The sequence below is a fragment of the Lissotriton helveticus genome, chromosome 3_2 (assembly GCF_964261635.1).
Source record: "Lissotriton helveticus chromosome 3_2, aLisHel1.1, whole genome shotgun sequence".
In the NCBI taxonomy this organism is placed as follows: domain Eukaryota; kingdom Metazoa; phylum Chordata; class Amphibia; order Caudata; family Salamandridae; genus Lissotriton; species Lissotriton helveticus.
Window position 1 is genome coordinate 360007330 of NC_136062.1, and position 22863 is coordinate 360030192.

The window sequence follows — 22863 nt, forward strand, 5'->3', positions numbered from 1 at the left end:
ATACGTCCAGAGGGTTGATATTATTAGTGGTACAGTATATAGCAAACCTCTTCCACTTAGCTGGGTAGCATGCTCTGGTGGTGGGACGTCGCGCTTGCTTAATTATCTCCATGCAATTTGGGGGTAGATCTAAGTACCCAAATTCTAGGATTTCAGGAGCCAGATCGCTAAGTTCAGTTGTGTGGGATCTGGGTGCATTATTTCTCCATGGTTCTGTGTAAGTTGCATGGGTAGAATTCTTAGCTTTTGGTGTGGCACTTGTGAGAGTTGCAAGAGCGTGGTGAACCACGGTTGTCGTGCCCACGTGGGTGGCACTAGTATCATGGTCATTGAGTGTTGTTGCAGCTTTCTGACCACTAATGGGATTAGTGGGAGAGGGGGAAAAGCGTATGCAAATTTGTTGGACCAATTTATCCATAACGCATTGCCCTGCGACAGGTGGTGTGGGTACCTGGACGCGAAGCTTTGGAATTTTGCGTTCTGATGAGTGGCAAAGAGGTCTATCTCTGGTTGTCCCCATCTTTGGAAGAATGGTTGCAGTATTTGTTGGTGCAGTTCCCATTCATGTATTTGTTCGGACTGTCTGCTTAAGATGTCTGCCATCTGGTTTTGAACTCCTGGTAGGTGTTCTGCTAACAGATAGATGTTTTGAGGAATGGCCCATCTCCAAATTTCCTGCGCTAGTCTGGATAGTTGGAGAGAGTGCGTCCCCCCCTGTTTTTGAATATAATACATTGCTGTCATGTTGTCTGTTCTGATCAGGACTGCTTTGTTGGTAACATGCATTTGAAAGGCTTTCAATGCTAGAAACACTGCTAGTAGTTCTAGATGATTGATGTGCAGCCTTCTTTCCTGCACACTCCATCTTCCTTGTACTGTATATTTCTCCATATGCGCTCCCCATCCCGTGAGCGATGCGTCCGCTGTTATTGTCACCTGTGGAATTGGTTCTAGGAACGACCGCCCCTTGGCAATGTTTGTTGTGTTCCACCACTTCAGAGAGCGGTGTGTGCGGTCGTCTACCAACACCAGATCTGTAATCTGTCCTTGAGCCTGATTCCACTGTGTCGCTAAACATTCTTGTAGCGGAAGCATTTGTAGTTTGGCATATGGTATTAGCAGTATGCAGGATGACATCATCCCTAATAGCTGCATGAACACTCTTACTTTTAATGAGTGTTGTGGCTGAAATTTTTGAATGATTGTAAGCATTGTCTGGATCCTGACTGGATTGGGGTATACTTTGGCTTTTTCTGTGTCTATAGTAGCCCCTAAATATTGTTGAACCTTGCTTGGTTGCAGGTGTGACTTTTGTGTAGTTCACAGTGAACCCTAGTTGGTGCAGCATGTGAATTGTCTTCTGTGTGTTCTGAAGACATTCTTTTTGTGACTTGGCCTTTATTAGCCAGTCGTCCAAGTTTGGGAAGACATGTATTTGTTGTCTTCTTAGGTGGGCTGCAACCATCGCTAGGCATTTTGTGAACACCCTTGGCGCCGTCGTGACACCAAACGGAAGGCCTTTGAACTGATAATGTTGTCCTTCTACCACAAACCTTAGATATTTCCTGTGGGCCTTGTGAATCGGGATATGAAAGTAAGCGTCTTTTAGATCCAGTGTAGAAAGAAAGTCCCCTTTCTTCAGTAAAGGAAGTACTTGTTGGAGCGTGACCATGTGGAAATGTTCCGAATTTATGTATGCGTTGAGAGGTCTTAGGTCTAGTATTGGCCTTAGAGACCCATCCTTTTTTGGAATTAGGAAGTATAGGGAGTATACTCCTGTTCCTTGTTGTTGCTTTGGAACCTTCTCTATGGCATGCTTTTGTAGCAGAGATAGTACTTCTTGTTTTAACAGTGTTAAGTGATCTTGTTTCATTGGACGCTGTTTGGGGGGGATGTTTGGTGGGGTAGATGTGAGTTCCAGGCAATAACCATGTTGGATAATTTGTCACACCCCCCTGTCTGATGTGATGTTTTCCCAGACAGGTAGGAACTGTGATAGGCGTCCCCCGACCGGTGTTATATGGTCTGGGGGGAGCTGTATGAAGTCACTGCTTTGGGGTTGGAGAGTTGCGGTTGTTGTTGTTTCCGCGTCCTCTACCCTTGCTGTTGTTACCTCTAGAATTACCTCTGGGTGATGTCGGTGTAAAAGAGGTTTGTTGCTGGCTTGTACCTGTATTTTTGGATCCTCCTCTATAGGCGGACCTACGAAAGGAACCTCTTTGGGTCGGCTGTTGCAATGCTCCCATTGATTTAGCCGTTTCCGTATCCTTTTTCATCTTTTCTAAGGCCTCATCTGTCCCTGTGCCGAAAAGTGTTTTCTCATCAAAAGGTTGGTTCAGTAATGAAGTTTGCACCTCTTGTTTGAACCCTGAAACCCTGAGCCATGCATGTCTCCTTAACATGATGCTTGTGTTTATGGATCTTGCTGCAGTGTCTGCCACGTCTAGGGCGCACTTGATTGAAGTGTTAGTAATTAACTTCCCTTCCTGTATGAGTTGATCTGCCCTCTTTTGATGTTCTTTAGGGAGATGTGTGATGAGTTTCTCTAACTCATCATAATGCGCTCTGTCATACCTTGCAAGTAGTGCCTGTGTATTAGCTATGCGCCAGCTGTTTGCCGCTTGAGATGCAACTCTCTTGCCAGAAGCATCTATTAGCTTAGACTCTTTGTCAGGAGGTGGAGCTTCTCCTGTAGATAAAGAGTTTGCTCTCTTACGAGCGTTTGTGACCACTAGTGAGTCTAGAGGAATTTGTCCCTTGATGAATATTGGGTCTTTTGGAGCTGCCCTATATTTCTTATCAATTCTTGGGTTCAGTACCCTAGCCCTCACCGGGTCTTTGAATATCTCTGATGTGTGATTGAGAAGGCCCTTAAGCATTGGTAGTGTTCCTGATGTTTTTTGTGCAGCCGGTAGTGTTTCTAATAGGAAATCCTCTATTTGCGGTTCTGCATGTAGTTCTACCTTGTGGTATTTTGCTGCTCTATCAATGAGTTGTGCAAACCCAGTATTATCATCAGGAGGTGAAGGTTTTGACGGATACAATTCAGGGTCGTTATCGTTATCTGACCCTACATTGTACTGTTCCCATGGGTCTGCATCCTCTGGGATTGTGTCTTCATCATTCCCAGGATGCTCTCCCTCCCCTGTGTCACTGTCTACATCTGTTGTAGGTGTAGATGGTCGAGTGGGAGGAATAGCTGGCCTATTGTGAGGAATAGGAGAAGAGGGTGTGTCTTTAGGATGTGGGGAAGGGGGAGGAGTTGTATTTGTCCCCATTGTTCTCTTCTTCGGAGGAGTTTTGTCGTCCGATTGTTCATTTTTCCTCTTTTTGGGTAGTTCTGTGACTACCTTGCCAGTTTGTGGATCAATAAACAGAGTCTTTTGTTTAGGATTGGTTTTATATTCCTGTGTCGGTACCGAAGTTTTAGGGTCCGAAAGGTGTTTTTTCTTCTGACTGTCCATTTGTATTTTCGGCACCGAGATTTTATTCGGATCCGATGTCTTCGGTGTCGAGGGTGTCTTCGGTGTCGATGTTGTTTTCGACGTCGAAGCGTGTTTCTGTGTCGACATGGACTGTTTCGACTTCGAGCTTTCCTTGATATGGAGCTTCGGTGTCGATGTCGGGGTGGGTCGTTTATCGGAACCACCATGATGGGAGACCGAGTGTTTCGGTTTCGGTTTCGTTGCCGGGCCCGAAGGCGGGACGTCGGAAACTTTTTTCGGTTGTCTGACCGGGCTCGAGGGCGGGGTCGACACCGTGCGGGGTCTGTTCTTTGGTAAAGGGACGTCGTCACTCACGGTTTGTTGGACGTCGATTTCCTCGACGTCGGACTCGTCCACTTCAGACCCCGCCTCGTCGGCCTCTACTTCCACCTCTTCTGGGTGCTGGTCCTCGAACAGCTCCGGGATTGCTTGTGACTGCATTCTCAATACCTCGTGTCTTCAGGCTCGACGGTTTCTAATCGTCGATTTTGTAGAAAATGCTGCACAGGCCTCACAGTCCCTGGATTCGTGTTCAGGGGACAAGCAGAGGTTGCACACCTCGTGTAGGTCCTTGTGTGGGAACTTAGCACCACACGCTGGACATTTTTTGAATGGAGTCCTTTCCATGGACTCCGGGCTGGACTACGTCGAGCGGGTCTTCCCGTAGTCGTCGTTCTTCGAAACGCGCCGAGATGGAGGTGTAGTCGCGTTCGATAACAATACCGTCGAATTGGAAATGGTTACGCGCCGAATATCACTTTCTTTATCAAAGTCGATCCGGAGCGCTTTGATCCTCATCCGAACCCGATGGCGGAAAAAAACAATCTAAGGATGGAGCCGATGCCCATGCGCACTAGCACCTAGAGGAGGAGTCATCGATGATGACAAAGACTTCTCCAGAAGAAAAACAAGTGCAATCATCCGAGCCCAACACCAGATGGCGATCTATTCATAAATGTACCATCTGCAGCCCATATGCCTCGAACTAGTTTGTTTTTGCAAAGAGGCGTTTAGGTACTTGTTGTCCCACTTGTGCTTCTTAGTTAGCTTGAATATCCGCACAGTAGTGCCTGCTAAATATGTGTACAGATAAACATGTGGCTGCCTTACAAATGTAATTAATTGACACATTGGCAATGAAGGTCAGAGTTGCACCTTTCTTCGTTGCTGAGAATGCTTTTGGTTACTCTTTTCGTGCTACTCCTGCTTTCTTGTAGTATATCTACATTGTTTGGGCTATATATCTGGTGATGTATCACTTGGTTACCAGTGAACCTTTGCAAAGGAGACAGCAAAATGGTATACCTTACTATTTTGCTTTGTAGTATATCTTGCTCGTGTGAAGTGCCCTTTCTGCTTATGTTTTATAAAAAGCTATTTGCTGTATAGCCTGGTTAAAATGGAATTGTGAGATCCCTTTGGCAAAAATTTCAGATTAGTCCTCATCACTTATCTGTCCTTGTGTATTTGTGAATAAGATTCATACAAAGTGAGAGCTAGCGACTCGCTCACTCTGTAATAGCAATGAGAAAAAGAGTCTTAAGCATATTTGATTCCCACCTTGTGCATGGGTTCAAAGAATGGCTTCATTAACTGTGTGGGTCCCAGATTGAAGTTCTACAAAGGCGTGGGTGCTGCCCTTGCTTGGTCTATTCTTTGCGCCTCTTCCAGGTACCGTTTGATCACTGGTGTACTAAGACACTTCATGTGACATCTCTTGAATATGCCACTATGGCGGAAGGATTACTTTTCAGTAAGGTATAAGAGAGTCTCTCTTTAATACGGTATATGCAGTACCTAACGATGGTAGTTTCCTGCGCCCATTTGTTTTTGTGGCTGTTTCTATTGCACCAGTGAATGAACCTGTTCCATTTTGCTGTGTAATATCTTCTTGTGGGGTCCTTTCTGTTTTTTAAGGATGTCTAATGCCCTCTGTGGCACACTCAGATGTCCAATGCATCAGGAGCCATTCTGCTGGGCTGAGGGTGCTCTGTTCTGAGTGGTACACCTGGCCCCTTTGTGTTGTGAGCAGGTCCTGATATGCTGGTAGTCTCACCATGACCTGTGCCATTTCCACTAGGTCTGAAGACCATGTCGGTCTGTCCCATTGGGGGCTATTAAGCAATAGTATCACCAGAGCTTGTTGCATCTTTCAGATACAAACGGCATCATTTCGATTGGTGGAAAGTGTTTGCAAAGTTCCCTGAACACTCTATCGACAGGGCATTCCCCATAAGACAGGAGATGTGGATACCTGAATGCAAAGCTTCTTCATTTCACGTTCTCGGGGGATGCAAAGAGTTGCAGTTATTTGCTTGCCCCATAGTTTGAATTATTTTTCAATGATCTGGTGCTTTAGCTCACACTTGCGAGAGGTGCCAGCCTGCCTGCTTAGCTTGTCTGCCTGCGTGTTTTTTAAATCTCGCAGGTGGAAGGCCAATAGGCTCACCATTCTCTGTATGACCCAATTCTATATCTCCTGTGCCTGTAGAGACAGTGGGTGTGACATTGTTCCCAGTTTGTTGCGGTAAAACGTGGCTTGTTTGTCTGTCTGTTTAGATCATAATTGTTCTCCCCTCGATCTGTGTTTGGAATGTCTTCATGGCTAAAACAAAATGTCTTCAGTTCTAAGATATATATGAGTGGTATTGCATCTCTCAGGATCCATAAGCCTTTGATGTTCAGTTTTCCCATGTGATCTGCCCCCCTCCTCCCATCCTTTGTGGGAAGTATCTGTTGTAATGGTTAGAGTTGGGTGTTAAAAAGGTCTCTCTACCGTGTTCTACCCTATGCTTCGCACTGTATTTCCCTGGTCAACCCACCTCTTCCTTACCTGTGATCACTGTAGTTTCAGTCACACCTGGAGTTGTCTCATCTGTAACATGGGACGCAAGAAGCCATCAAGCATAATAGTTTTCCCACTGGCCTCACCGTCAGAGCATAGCCGACGGCTGCGGTGTCCCCGACCAACATTATCTCGGTGGCACTTCAAAGTTTGGGTTGGAATTTAGCACGCGTTGTAGCCCTCTGCGCAGGGATCCGACGGCAAACGAAGAGGCACACCACATGGCTGCCCTTAAGACAGCATATTAAACAGACGTATACTTCTTATCTCTCTCTCGCTCTTCGGTGGGAGGAATCTTTGACAAAAATCCCTAAATCTTTTTTTTTTCACTGCTTTTTTAATTCCCTTCAACCATTCAGCAGGTGTCTGCTAGTGTTTTCCATTGACGTCCTGCAGAAAAAACAAAATTGTCTTGCATGCTTAATGGATCTTTTCCAGACGCAACAGAGGGGAAAAAGTATATGAAGATGGCAACCACACGGAGGGACTACCAGGGCGTACAGCTGATGTCACATTGCCGGACAGACATGGCACCTAATGGTGGTTGACATCGAGGACACCCCTACACTAATAAAAAAAAAGCGAGGGAGAGAGAAAGGAGAGAATATTCTGGATCCAACTACTAGATGGCTGAATAATGCGCAGCATGTGAATCCAGAAAAGATTCACACTGTAAAAGCGCATGTTTGGTGGCGACACAGTCTCTAACTTTTCAACGAGACTGTGTTGGTGTAATAAACAAATGAATGAGATAACATAGGTGAAGATTTAACAGAAGGGCACACCATTTACCAGTCACTGGCTGCCCTCCCAGCTTACTATCCTTCACGCCACACTATTGTTTATGGGGTACTGTATGTCACATCTACTTTACTAGGGATATGAGGGACTGGCCCTGTGATCTGTTCTTAGTTTATTCTACTACCTTACTTATTGTAATACTTGTGCATTCCAGTAAGTCATGAAATCAGCATGTTGTGAAACCCTCTGACATTCAGATATTGGCGATTTCCTTATTGCCATACTCGAGCTGTTATGTGTGTACTATTTGATTCAATGCTTATTAGATTCCCCATATTAGACTCATGTTTTGATTTATTACCTTTGCCTCAAATTGTAAAGCGCTCTGATATCCTTCGGGATCAAGTACGAAATAAATAAATAAATTGTTCTTAACTGTTTAGGATAAGAAAAAACAACATATACAGAAAATGTGTCTTTTATAGGCCAGTCAAATGAGTCCAACTCAGCTTAAGTAGGGCCTACAGTTTTCATTTAGCAATCTTCGAAAATAGATTGTTGGGCTACGTGGTTGTTTTTAAAACAATGTTTAATACAAAAACAAGCATTTTAATGCAAATGGCATGTCGGTACATTATATTTAAAATAAAATATGAAACCTAATTTGAAATTAAAATATTCCTGGCAGTAGTCGATAAGGCACGGCGTCAGTGTACCGCTTCCAATCCTTGCCATACTTGCTGGTACAGCGATGTTCGTCCCTGATGCAGCGATGGACAAGCAGAATGGTCATATAGATAATATAGAAATAGGGCAGTATATGATCGAAGCCACAGGTCAGGCAGTAGGCCAGAGAGCCCATCAAGTCTCCAGTGTAGTTGAAATGTCTTGCCACCCCCCAGAATCCTGAGATCATCAGTTTACTGTAGTGCCTCGCTCCGTCCACAGATGTATAGGAGCACTCAATGTACTCAGGTTTTTTACCCCAGATTTTGCAGTTTCCATCAGTACGGCGAAACAGGTCTTTTTGGTGATTGGTCATCCTGAAGATATAATAACCCACCAGGCCTAGAAGTAAGATAGTAACAGCGCCGGCAGTGGAGAGCTGGACAGGGTTGTAAACCAGATATAAGCCCTGAAGGAAAACAGAAATAATAGCATGAGAAATGGCACTGTATAGTAGGTGCATACAAACATATGTTCAGGTCCTCTGTATTGCATCTACTAAGATTAGTAAACATCTACAATAAACAATATACCTTCAGATGTTATGTTCTACATAATAAAAGTTTAGCCTGCAGTACTACACTAAAACCTTCCTCTGACGCTTGCAGGCTTGCAGGCTTCACAAAACGACGACAGGCTCTCTGCTATATTTGCAATAAGCATCATGCTGTAGTCCCACCATTGTTCTTAACTGTTTAGGACAAGAAAAAACAACATATACAGAAAACGTGTCTTTTATAGGCCAGTGAATCGGTCAATTTCCCTTATTCAGACAGCTAACACAATGAATAGGAAAGGTATGTTAAGTTGTATAGAGGACCGGATACTAGATTAGATCAGTTTCACAAAAATGGGGTAAATGGTCTTTGTACGTTACCTTTGCAAGGTTATGTGAGGGTATGAATATTTATTACTTACATTTATTCTACCCCGCTGAAAACCTTCCCGAAGTGGCTACAACATTACAGTGCTCCCCAATGCGGGCAATACAGCCCTGGTATCAAACCAGCAGTGAGGGGCTGCGATGCCATTTGAATTTTAAAGGGAATTAGGCATATATAAATCATGGTCCAAATATATGGCCTGTAATCTACACAAACGTTGTAAGCCAAATAAATGTAATGCTCAGAAATAAACCTATTAAAAAATGCCAAGACTACTTGGAGTCTTGCACTCTTAAATGAAAGGGGAAAAAAAGAGTAATAGGACATAGAAAAACAAGAAACATTTTGGAAAAGTACACCATAATAGCTGAAAATACTGAATTTGGAATTCAAAGCAGCTCCAGTGCTACCTGCTCTAAGATGCCTTGCTGAACACAAAGGCTGTCTCTGGAGATCAGTCTGAAAACGGCACTTAAAAGGAGAAGCCGCCCAAACCAGTCCTGAAGCTGGGGGCAGAAAATCTACGTTTCCAACCCTGTTCTTCTGCCAAGTCCTTCTTTTCCAAGGACGGGAGTGATTCCTCCAGTACTTGCAGAACTGCTGAGTGACCAGAGCTGGTATCTGACAGTCAGTCTCCCAGAAGAGAAGGGACATCGCCTGCAGGAGAAGCCAGGACTGCACACACGTACGCACCAGGTTAAGCACCACAGGGAGCCTACTGCCCACTCATATGGATGCACTGGCTGTCCAGTCGCTTCTGCAGCCACTAAGGCAGTCTTTGTGGGCCTCTGCCTCTGAAGGGAAAGCAGGGTGCCAGATTCCTTCAGTAGGAGCATGAGAGACTCAACCAATCACCCTCTACACCAACAGCATCAAGAGCCTTGAGTAACATGAACTGAGTGCACTTTTCATTTGTGGGTTCAATTGCCACTGCACTGAGCCTGAGTCATGCTACTGCTCTAACTGCTGGGCAGACAAGCTATCAAGGGGTCATCTGGGTGGGATAAGCTGGAGGGAAATTAGGGAGTGTGGTGCCACAAGGCAGTATTGTAACCACAATCATTTCCCTGTAAACTGGATAGAATTGTGTAGCATAAAAGAATAGGGATGGACATTACACCTATTATATATGTTGGTTGTTGAGTTCTGAACTCGTGCCCCCCACGCAGCCTCCCTGAGGAGGCTGTGACTGCTTACCCTTGCTACCCTGCCAGTCAAATGTTGAAACAGTTGTACTTTGCCCACTTTGCAGAGCTGTAGCATGATGGACACCAGAGGCAAACTACCTAAACCATCCCAATTGGGGCCCAGTAAGCCTGCCTGCCCGGAATCAGAGTCTGGCAGAAGAATTGTGGAAAGAAGTGTGTTGCGTAATGCTCAACTTTTAACAGTTGAAGCGATCACTGTCCCACACGGAAACACTGCTCTGGCATCTACTTTCCAATAATATGCACTGCATTGGCTGCGAGTCACGTCAAGTAATAATTCTTTCTTTACAGGCGTAAAGGTGGGGGCCAGACAATTCAAAGTGCCGCTTGAGAGCTAGGCAGCTAGTTTCTATATAATGTATTACAATCTGTAAGAAACTAATTACTTACCTGTAACAATAGTTTTGCAGCTTGACTCTTGATATAATACGCATATATTCCACCACCTAGTGCCTGGAGCCTATAAGTACTACTTGTTTTGTTTAACTCTTTTTTTTTATTTAACAAGGCATGTGTGAAACAAGATCCCTCCAGTTTGGGCTAAAAGAAACCTTTGTGTGCGTGAGAACTCTCAGTTTATTTTCTCCGCCTTGAAGATTAGAAGTGCCTACTACAGGCTTTACTAGAGGAACATGTGTATTTCAGAGTACCAACATGGATAATAGGTAATTGACATAACTTGGAATTCCGACACCAATTAAAAAAAATAAAGCAGATTTTTATATTAATTTAGACACTAAAACTTATACAATTTGATGAGTTTAACTAGAGTTATGGATTTTTGAAGCAAAAATAAATCAGTGCATTTCACTATAGCAAAGCTTTATCATTGCAGTTAATGGGGAAAGGCCCTACTGACAGTTGGTTACTTACGAGTTACGTGGAACCCACGGGGTGGGGGGGGGGGGGGGCTTAAGGTTATGCAAGTCCCAGGACCAAGCCACAAAAATCTGTTCAATTTTACCTAGCTTGAGATGTCCAGGTGCAGAGCTGTACTGGCTGTCCTTGGTGCTGAGCGGGAACCACTCAAGAACTAGGTTTACCGCTTAGACGGTACAGGTGAGGAAATGGATGCAAAAAGGTCAACAACGGGGCCACCGCTGTGGTCGGTTGAAGGTGCTGCGGAGTTCCCTCGTGTTGCAGCATCAAGTAAAGATGGTGGAAACTGTACTGGTCACCAACAACCCTTGGTAGCAGTAAGGCCAGCAAATTGATTCTTCAATGTCCTGAGGAAACTGGTAGTGCCTGAAACTTGCTGGAGGTCAGGACTACGTTTCCCAAACTGTTCTGGACCATCTACTTTTGAGCAATCACTTAACGATACTTTGCTTAAAGGAGTGTGTTTTATCTATGGGATGCAGGGGACTAATACCTCTGACCTTAGGGATTATGACTGTGGCACTCAAAGGGGTCCCTCTGTTTGGGGGAGCTGGCCTTGGGAGAGGGACTGGTCGTGCAGTTGAAGGGTGGTTGGCACAGGTGCAGGTTATTGCACCATCGCTTTGTGCAGGTCCTGAAGACGCAGACTCTGGTCTTTTTTTTGTCCTTCGTTGTAAGTTTTCTCAGATCGGAGGTTCTGGTGAGAGGGGTGCCCCTTAAATCCTAGATTGCGAAAGGGGTGTGGGTGCAAATATCGAATGGGCTACTCGCCCCAGCAGCTAATCCGCCCCAGAGGTGATCACATCCATGAGTGTGTGTCACCTTTTATACCCAGAATCCTCTGTTCTCGCACTTGTAAAAATGGCAGATGCCTTCCTCGCCTGTACGGCTAGCCTTCTGGGGGTGTACACCTCATGACTAGCTAATTTTAACCTCTTGCCCAGGTGCACATGTGCCCGGGGGCAGGGGAAGTTCTGCTTTCTCCTTTGGGAGTAAGCCTGCATACATATCCGAGGTGGTGTACACTTTGAAGCTCACCACCTTGATCTGCCATTTCACTAGACACTTCGCTAGCCATCCTGTCAGAAAGGGAGGTGTCACCACCTTCCCAAGCAGGCTTTTGTTTCTGAGTCCTGGGAGTGTTTACACTTCCTGGCAGGTGGACAGATTCATGTTTTGGTGATAGCAGCTGCTGGCACAGGAAAGGCAGGAGCAAAGAGGTGGGAAACGTCTAAGCTAGCCACCTAGGTGCATGCCACATCAAACCAGTCCTTTAAATCATGTCAGGGGTAATGAGGCAAGTTGTTTCATACTAAACATGACTATATTCAGCAGAACCATAATGGGGCTGGCGACCTCAGGGTGCCTGTCCATGTTATACTGTGGCCCCTATATCACTCATAGTAACTATGGAAAGAGGCTACTTTAGGTACATATAAGTTTGTACTTCTACATGCACACCTTTAATATAATGCATCTTGCCTCAAGGGCTCAAGGGGCTTACCTTAAGGATGACTGACATACATTAAAATAGTACTTTGACCTAGCCACTCATGGTGAGGGCAAAGTCGAGTTGGAGCAGTATGCACAGTTCCTGCAGTCTGCAATGTCAGGGCTACTGTTCTCTTTTTACTTGGTCACTCAGGGTGGAACAAACAGTACTACAGGCCCTAGTGACCCCTTCAACACCCATTCCCTGGGTACCCCTGGTACCATTTACTAGGGACTTATATGGAGGTGAAAGTCCTTGCCAATTGGGGGTACCAATTTGCTTACAATGTGTTTAGTGTGAGAGCACTGGCACTGACACTGGGGATTGGGCAGCAGACTCCAGTGCACTTCCAGAGCCATAACCATCAGCACTGGGGCAAAAGGTGTAGGGGTGACCATACATCTTGGTGGCCAGAGGAATTTTGCCCATTCCTGTGTACGAAGCCAAACACGTAGGAGGTGTTATGGACAGTAAACTTACCTTTGGTGAGCAGGTGAATGTAGTTATTACATCCCCCTTTTACATTTTGAGGATGATCAAAAATATTTTTTCCCAAAGATTCCCGCTGATACAAAAAACACAGTGGTTACTGCTTTCATTCTATCGATGACTGATTATTGCAATGGCCTGTCTTAATAAATAGCAACAACATAAGAACAAATTGCAAAACCTTCAAAAAGGAGTGGCTAGATTGGTTATAGGGATTGCCAAATTTAAATTCGCCTCACAAGCTATCTACAATCTGCCCTAGCTCCTAATCAGGCAAATTATCAAATGTAAGGCTCTGTGTATAGCCTATAAGACCCTGCACGATGCTGGTCTAGACTTCCCGAGACATAGGTTCAGGTGGTATGAGCCAACCAGAAACCTGCGCTCATTTGTAACAAACAAACCTGATATCCTTAGGATTTAAGAGACCAACTTGGGGGGTGGGAAGGGGCGGGGCAGAAGTTTTTTGACTTGCACTGCCAAAGCATGGAATGTACTTCCACCCTACACAACAGCCATGCCTAGTTTGTTATCCTTTAGGCAGGGACTCAAAACATGGCTCTTTGTTCAGTGTTTTTCTGAGGCCACTCAACAGAGCTAGCAGCAAATTACCTCTGGGTAATCGTGCGCTCTAAACATTTCCTTAACAAAACATAACAACAAAAGGGCACTTTCCTGCCGCTAGTTTTGGCACTGCTCACACTGCAGCTCATGCTACAAGGCAGGTACACTTTTTGTACCTTTTTAAATACACTCCACCCACTTGGTTGTGGAATATAGACATAGTAGGGGGAACTAGAAGATGTGCATGCTGCAAAACAAAAACTATTTTCAGCTGATTTGTTTCTAACTTAGTTTGCTTCTTCTATCATCTTTTACCTCTAGTCAATTGTATCTCCCATTCCTTGATGCCTACCCCTCCGTTTCCACTGGGGCACTTGTACCTCAACATAGCTAATATTCAGTCACTAGTTTTGTTACTTTGTCTGGCTACTCCTTGTAATCTTTTTATTACCAACCATTCTGTTACCCAAGAGGGCCATCTCTTTCCTCTGGCGTATTAGTTACAATTCTGTCTTTCACATGGTACACTCACCGCTCTGCCCACTGTCTCTCTACTCTTGCTAGTTTGCTCTAATATTCTAATATTTATTGCTAACTTGCTGGTTTCCTCATCTGCTTTAGCCTACTAGGATTGGCTCTCCTTTTTGAATCTTCTGCCCACCCCTGTTTTTGTCTGGACCATCTTTGCTGTTCTCTTTCCCCTCTCCCAGGAACATTCGTTCTGTTTTCTTCTGAGTTGTACTCAATTCATCACCAAGGGGCCGTCCCCTTCGCTGGAGTCAGTGGAAAACTGACATCTAGCAATTACCTGTAATGTTTCAATGTATAGAGGCGATAAGTCACCATCTCTTCCACCTAACGATTAAGACACTTCATAGCTGCCCTGACACGTAGAATAATTCTTCTCTGGCAAACTCACACTAATGATCCCGGGCCAAACATAATTTTACATTTGCCAGGTACAGGACCATATTTTCACCTCCACACAGGCAGGACTTTAGGATTATCTTAACCAGAGTTTATGCCAAACATTTAGCCATATACCTCACATCAATGCTGGTCTGGTACAAAACTAGACTAGCAACCTACTAGACAAAATATGCCTGTCATCCTCCTGGCAGAACTTCAGCACGATCAAACGTCAGGAAAAGCAAATTAAGCAAATTAAAAAAAAAGTTACATCCAGGTGAAAGTTCCACTTCAGGCTAATCACCTCTAGACTCTTACAGCCTTATTCATCAACGGGCCGTTTTGCGAGCCCCTAATAGCGATTCATAGCGAATCGCTATTAAGGACTTGCATAACGGGATTCATGTAGGAATTGCTAAATAAATAGCGATTCCTACACGTTCCTTATTTGCGAGTAGCAAATTGCTAATCGCAAATAAGGAATAACTCCCCATTCATTCCTATGGGCCAAAAGGCCCCTAGGAATGAATGGGGAGTATTCCTTATTTGCGATTAGCAATTAGCTAATCGCAAATAAGATAGCGATTTAAAGGGTGCCAGGGGTGTCCAAAGGACACCCTGTAGCACCCCTTAAATGCAAATTGAAACAGGTGTTGCGCACACACATGTCCAAAGGACATGTGTGTGTGCAACATGCAACTTAGAAAAATGCTTTTAAAAGCATTTTTCTACGTTTTTGCTATTTACCGAGAGGTCTGACCTCTCGGTAAATAGCGGCCCAAAATTGCATTTTCGCAATTTTAAAATGCTTCATGAATTGCATTTAAGGAATCTCAAATAGAGATTCCTTAAATTCAATTCTTCGCAAATGTGCGAATTCTTAAATAGCGAATTTTGCATTTGGGATGATGAATCCCAAATGCAAAAATTGCGCTCGCAATGGGCCAGATTCTCAGAATCTGGCCCTTTGCGAGCGCAATTCGGCTTGATGAATCAGGCGGCATGCTACGAATAGGCACAGGTGAACGAGTGCACATTGCGAAACTGGTAGATCGACCCAGCCCAATCATTCTGTTTCGATGCAAATAGTTACAGGTCGTGTCATAAAAAAAAACAGCCCCAGATCTCAACAATTACCTGCAGTGTGTAGAGATAAGGCAACCAGACGCAGTCTCCCCATCCAAGGTACCATCCAAAGTGGTCGTGGCAGATGTCAATGGTCTTCAGGTACCAGGCCTCGTTCCAGAAAAAGTCCAACACATAAATGCCCTACAAACAAGGACAAATAAGGCGCTGATGAAGCAATCAAGATGAATTATAGCCAGGGCGAGCCGTGGAATGGTATGTTTCAAAGGTGCCTACATCACTGTATATGTGCATTTAATTAATATAATTAAACCAGAGTTATTTTTAATCAGGAGAGCTATTCACTACACAAAGGGAACACCTGCAACAGAACAGGTAAACATAAATGTCAAAAGCATTGCTTAATTACATTCAAAGACTGTTCACAAAGGCAATGAATGAGGAAACTGTGCTGGGGCAGGTGAGGGAGGAACCCGAGCAAGTGTCAACATAATAGATTCACACCGGAAAGCAGCACCAGCGGCACGACAAACATTCATCTATTATGAAGTCAGGCAAATGAGGTGAGGATAAGGTCATCTGAACAACATAGAGACCAACACAAACTATAGAGAAGTGAATTTATGGCATGGAGCCACCAAGGATGAAGACAGTGAGAGATCAAAACCTGCAAAATATCTACAGAACAAAGAAAATATCAGCATTATTCAATGTAACAGTAAACTTAATTATCTGCAAAAGACTTTGGTTAAATAATGAACAAAAGAAAAGTAAGACATCCGACACATGTTGTGTCGCTGGGACACTCTCTTACTAATTTTTGTCTTTAAAATCACAAACTGATTTTGGGAGATGTTATATTTATATACAAAAAATCCACTGAACCAAAAACAGAACTTTAACAGGAATATCCATAGTTAGCCTGGGATGTAGGTAATTTTTCAGGATAATTTGACACGCTGTATATGACTTCCAAATATTTTATTTCTATAATAATCACGAGGCCATGGGCCACTTTGCCTGCATAGCCTAAGCTGATGCCATCCACAGCAAACAACCACTCTCAGCACATTTGTGGTGCTCTTTGGTGGTCCCACTGCCAACGTTCCCCTGAGGTATGGCTGCTGGTGCGATGGAGGGGCTGTGGCCGATGCACCACTCCGGGCTACTGTTTCCAGTAATGGTAGGCAGCCTCCTTTTTCCCTGTCATAGCACATAATATCTACTCCCTTTATCAGTAGCTATTTGCCTTTTTTGACTTGCCTTGGAAGCCACGTATTGTGGCTTTTTTGTTTTTGGATCCCTTACCTCACCTCTCCCCGTTATCCAGCACGTCCCTGGCCTTTTCTGCACAGCGCTGTGGCCATGTTGGCAGGCACATGTTGTTGTTTATGCACCTAAGTTATAAGAATGAGCCAAATGTAGAGATACTGCATGTGTTTCTCTCTGCTGTCTCTCTGCTAGTTCGTGTGTTGTCCTCTCTTGTGAGTTTTACTCCATGCTCACTCACTCTTCGGCTGTACCAGTCATCTCTTCCCTGCCCAGCCTGTGCAGCTTCTGCCTCTTGCACACGGCTGCTTCTAGAGCAGGGCTTCGGAGCAACAGAAAAAGTTAAAGTACATACAATAATTTACTGTGGAGAACCTGGAAATCTTGCATGGGTCTGGCCCCAGTGGATCACCAATGAACACCCTTACCCAAGCAGGTGGGGTAGACGCTCTCTTCTTTTAATAGTTATCAAACAATCACATACAAGTGACGAAGCACACTTGTGAGCATAAATAGGAAGGAAGCTGCTCTAAGCAGGGTTGGGAGAGCTTTACCAACACAATTGAGTTTGCACAGAGCAACTACGTTTTACACTTCTCAAGATGTCTTGGCTTAAAGAATCCAATCTCTGCCAAGACACACAATAAAAAGATAGGTTAATGAGCCAATCTACGTCTATGACTGCTACTATGCTGAGAGGTTTATAAAGCTTCAGAGGTGCCATGAAGTGTTTTACTTGTGCAACCGTTTGTTACCAAATCAAGCTGTGCAATCCTAGGTCACGTTCCCTTGAAGATAAAGCAAGAAAACACCACACCTGGCTGAAGCGAAGGAGGTCAGACATCCAGCACGTAGTCCCTTCTGTGGTGTCAATGGCGATAACAGAAGTAGTCTAAAGCAGGATTCTCCAACAAGTAGCTCATGAGCTAGTGGTAGCTTTCCAGATACGTGTAAGTAGCTCTGCTGTGTGCAGCCGCACATACAGAAGCTGCCGCTAGACTGAATTAATAGATCTACACTAAAATTGAGTAGAGTGTATCAGAAAAACATTTGCCTATTTTCAGAACTCGTTAGTTTATGTTTTGGGAAAAATGATAGACTTTGCAAATTATAAAGACAATATTTGAGTGATACATTATGGAGCACAAGGGAGACTTATGACTCATTATTACCTTGGTAACAGGAGTATTACAGCTGTGGCTGTTATTTATTATCCATGTAGAAGCGTTCAAAATTGATGAAGCCTTTTTGTACATTCCTGGTGGCAACCATCCCTGGGGGACTGGGGTAATCACTGATCGTAATCTTGTATGGGGTTGTCACTAATGTAACCATGCCTGATAAGCACACTTTAACAGTAGCACGGGATGATATCCATTGAACATAAGCAGCTCTTATTACAGAAAAATGTTGGAGCTCCCTGATCTAAAGAAGTCAATCTGAAAAAGTGCATTTTCATATAAGATTCGACAAATTATGTATGTTTTTGCCACATTTACGTTGTATATTTTAGTCTTGCCCAAAATCCTTTTGACACACCACGATCTTAAAGGTTGATTCGCAGGCCAGTCTGAGTCAAGAAATATTTTTCAAAGAAAGTTGATGAAGTTGGGTATTAGAAGTATTTTTCTACAGACATAACATAAGAGGTTCAATGCTGGCTCCAATCAAAAAGAAGAACATACAGATGGGAGCATACAATTTTGATAAACTCCGTCCCAAAGCACAATATAGCCAATCCAACTATGAGTGTGTGACGCAATGAACCGTCTTAATAAAGAAGTGTTCAACTCGGTCCACGAAGATCGGAACCATGCCATATTTTCAAGATAACTCTTAAGTAAATGATTCCCTTTTAGATTAAATCTAAGTAAATTTCGCTCAAGTGTGAATTGTCAAAACAAGCCAAGCCTGCAGTGCAATTGGACCAACAATGAACACCAATAAACCAAGAACCACAAAGGAAAAGTGAGGCTTGGAACTGAATAAGAAAGAGGACTAAAAATGTGAGAAATGTAAAAAGTACAATCTTCACCTTATCAGTTACCTTTATGAAACACATTTCAGGCAATGACAGACTTCACTCCATATTTGACAAGTACAACCAAAAGTTTTCAAAATGCCCTAGCAGCTTATGTCATATTATATGAATGAAGGAATGCATGCCACATTATTTACTCTATAATTTTAAGGGACTGGAAATTACTACCATATTCACTCGGTTTATGCTTGGTCAGTTTAGGCCACTCTGCGATATGAGGAAAGTGAGGCAATTTTCACTGATGAGGATGAACTTGAGAGTATGTGCTAAAGTTTGACAATGATTACAGCATTTTGATTGTCAAGCATTGGCTAAATTTAGGAGCTTTCCTCAACGACAAGAGGGCTGCAGTGTACTAGCGAAGTAGATGTCATCGGCACATTGAGAACTGGAATGGCCAGAGTGTCTCAGAATTTAAAGGAAAAGCCACAATATGAGTGATAAGTGCACTCAAAACATGCAGTTTCATGCGTCAGAATGTCTCTAAAAATACATTTAAATAAACATAAATAAAATATAAACACACATAAGTGAATAGTACACTGTAAGTTATCAATGGGTCAAGGTATTTATTGTGTGACACAAGAAAAACATGTATATAGAATCTTTTCAAACCACTCCAACACACGTATAAACAAACCCAAAACAGTGAAGCATTGTATATTAAAATATATTTTAGAACTGCAAGACATAAAATAACATTCTTCAAACAACCAATAGAAGTTTATCAAGTTTAAAAAGAAATATAATAAGCCTCAACAGAAACTGGCTACTACTGGTCATACCTGCAACACGTTGACGAGGATCATGGAATTGGTGACATGCCCATACAGTTCCTGCTGCTTGGCTGCATACGACAGGTTTATGAGAGTCCAGGCAACGATACCGGGCCGACCATTGAAGAACAACTTAAAATCAAACCATTCCCCAATTCGAGGATTAAATTCTACTCCCATCATGAAGTCATAGAAGAAACTGGCGGTGAATTTGCTGAAGGGTACAAACATGTAGAAAAGAGGTATTTCATTTCACATAAGATTGGCTCAACAGGTATCAAATTAGACAGAAATCACTGTTCAATTCAGAGCGCTTAATTAAGGTGAATGCCTTTGGGGTGCCAAAGCCTAGCCATTGTTAGCTTCAGTAGCCCACCATAACAACAAATGCAGTGCTTTAATACTAGCATTCAAAAGACAGCTTTTCTAAGACACCATAGGATAAGTTTCCGAACGCAGAATGGCCATGCCTTCTTCTCCGCAGTGCCTGACTGTTCACTCCTGAGGCCTAGTAGTCCCGCTTAGTGTCCCTACCCTCTTAGATTACAACACATGGGAGAAGCCTGGCTGGTCCTGGGCTCTCCAACCCAGTAGCTTTTAAGTGACCACATAGGGTGGACAGCATGGTTAGAAACTGGTTAATTCAGTAAATGTATTTAAATGAACAAGAATCCCTTTCAGTGCTAGAATGAAATCTTAGTAGTTGAGGAGGCCACAGCATGTGAGTTCCAAAATCGTTCACGATTGTTTTATAGTGAATTGTGCTAGTCATTCCCACTTGTGCTTCCTTTGCTCCATGTACTTTCTAGAAGCCTCTACCTCCATCCACAAACTGTATTGTTTGCTCCAACCGACTAAAAGGACCCTCATCTGCACCCAGATGAGAAACATAACTTTTCTCCGCCTCTCATGGACCAATTATGGCCACTCCGAGTCCCAGCCCAATCTACACATGGACCCACTTTATACCAGCCACTTAGGCGAAAGCAATGATAACAAATCTTACAAATACACATTGATGTGTATGGACCATTACTCATTTTGTAGAAGCTTTGCAGCATAATTATTTTTCTACTTTTCTTCTCAAAACAATACAAATAATTAAGCAATTCGAGGTTGGGGCAGCATGCGCTCCTCTTTAGGTGCTGATGCCTCTTAAAAAAAGATATATATATTTTATTGTTTTGATTTTGAATAAACAATTTAACAAGCCACAGACAATACAGCTTTTTAACATTCTAAAGCATAATATTTGTTTTTGTTGCTCAACAATCTTATGGGTGAGCTTTGACAAGTCCCCCTAATTCTTCATTCGTTTCTGGTGTTCACTGTAACTAGATGGAATCTGGACAACCAAATTAGCGCAAGTTCGAAATGCTTATCAAATCTAAGTGCCCATTGTCACCATGGGAAGGATTAACAAACTCTGGAACTCGTTGGGTGGTATCACCAACTGAAACACACAACGCAGTGGATTCTGGCTTTCTATATGCTGTAACTCCCTTTACACAATCAGATAATCCCACAATCGAAGATTGATGCAGTGCGTCTTGGGGTGAGTGCAATTGACTGATGTAAATGTTTTCAGCATCTTTTTTGCATTCAGCACTACTGAAGAGCTGGGGTTCCTAAGCAATGCTGCTGAGACGTCTACATAGGGAAGAGAGTTGAAACAGGTATGCTGAGGCATCACTGCAAGAGTCAGATTAAAACAGCACCACACTAAAACTTTAATAACAAGTCTTCCAGATCCAGATATTTAGGCTACCTCTTGCTTCACAGAAGGGCCACTCGTGCACTAGAATTTCACGAGTAAGACATACAATTTGACTGAAATAAGTGATGCTCATTGATTGTACTCGAAAAACATATTTCAAAAGCATAACTTACCAATCATCAGCATTCGTAGGAAAGTAACTTGCTTTTATCCTTGCAAATATGGACACCGCGTAGCCTAGTATATTAGCGCACCACAGCAGAGGGATCCAGTTGTCAAAAATGATGGTTGGTGAAAACCAGTGGAAGTGATATGCGTTGGCAAACCATAGGACATGGGTAATGATCCAAGCCTGAAGACCGTTGATTTGATATTTATTTACTTTGCCTGGAAAGGGGAGAAAACCCCATGTATAATTCACTGTGTAAAACATCTAATGGAATCCATAACAAAATACATTTATTGTACAGGTAAAGCTTTTGGTTTTTACAGAACAATTGAACAGTTTGCATATGAAAGCCTAGAACGTTCTCTACACGAGGTTATTCCAATCGCATAAACTCAAAATATAACAAAAGGAAAGTAGCTCGAAGGACCATGGTAAGATATTACTAGAGAATGTCACAAGTCTACAAAGAGGACAAAACCAGTTGCTCACCTGTAATAATTGTTTTGCAGCTTGAAGCTCTTCTAGGTTGACATGTTTTCCATAATTCTAACATCTAGAAGTTGATGAAAGTGGAAGTTGTTGTGTGGGGAAATTCTAGAAGGTCAGAAGGATGCCTTCTAATGGAAACAAGAAGTACTCTAGGATCCAAGAAAAGTATTGGGCTCACAGGACAGCAGGGTAATACGAGGCTTGCTGATTTGCTCCTACGCTGTCAGGGTAGCAACTTACCAAGCTCTTTGTCTCTCACCCATTGCATGTTCAGGGAGTCATTCTAGCTGGGGTCTGAGCCACCTGACTATGGATCACCTGACAGGTGCTCATCCTCCACAGCGAGCGTTCAAGAACTTAAGTGCCCCCCAAAGGGGTAGTAAGCGATAGACAATTGCTACAGTGCAATATAATACAATATCCTTAACTCATACCAGACTACCATAGGTTTCCTAGTGGACTTTCAATTCGTAAAAAGCTCCCTCTCTGCATATATCAATGCAGACAGCACTTCTCATCTTCCCTCAGTTTGAAGAGTTACATTTAGGTGCACAATGCAGATAAATGTGTAACAATGTCCTTTGATCAGAGTGTCTGTGTGTCTGTCTGTCTCGTTCATTCACTCTATTTATCACTGTCTGTTCTAAATGTTACAGATTTGAACCCTCACAGGTTAACATCATGGCTACTCACTATTCAAAGTGGGCAGTACCTTTTCGTGCAACCAGCAAGACAACATATTTAAATGTATAACTTGTTCGCTTTAGAGGGGACACAGAAGCAGGGAGACGCCAATGTAGAACAGATAGATACAACAGACACATATACAGCAGACTCAAGGTTCCAAGGACCTCCTCAGAATTAAAACTCTGCCCCTCGCCCCCCGGACACTATGGGCTGTGGGGAAGTTTCAGTTCAGCTGGTTACACACTTGTGCAGGAGGATGAATTATGTATTTTTCAGGCCATTAGCGGATATTCAATTGTGTCATTTTATTTTCATTAGGAGGTTTTTTCAGAATGGATATCTCGAATCATGAGATTTTTCTGTTGAGTTGGGTAGTAAGTGTATTGGTGTAATTCATAACCTGCATT

General features: G+C 43.2%; 1 protein-coding gene across 2 annotated transcripts in view; it reads right to left on the bottom strand.

Moving 5' to 3' along the window:
* Window positions 1-7642: 7642 nt before the first annotated feature.
* Window positions 7643-22863, bottom strand: part of LOC144826004 (7-dehydrocholesterol reductase-like) — an 84175-nt gene continuing 68954 nt past the window's right edge. For both annotated transcript variants that reach the window (XM_078684240.1, XM_078684241.1), the window contains exons 5-8: window positions 21285-21498; window positions 19404-19608; window positions 15360-15491; window positions 7643-8206 (exon numbers count right to left, since the gene is read on the bottom strand). In XM_078684240.1, coding sequence (XP_078540366.1) covers window positions 7742-8206; window positions 15360-15491; window positions 19404-19608; window positions 21285-21498 — 1016 coding nt within the window. In that variant the 3' untranslated portion in view covers window positions 7643-7741. The remainder of the gene's footprint in view (window positions 8207-15359; window positions 15492-19403; window positions 19609-21284; window positions 21499-22863) is intronic.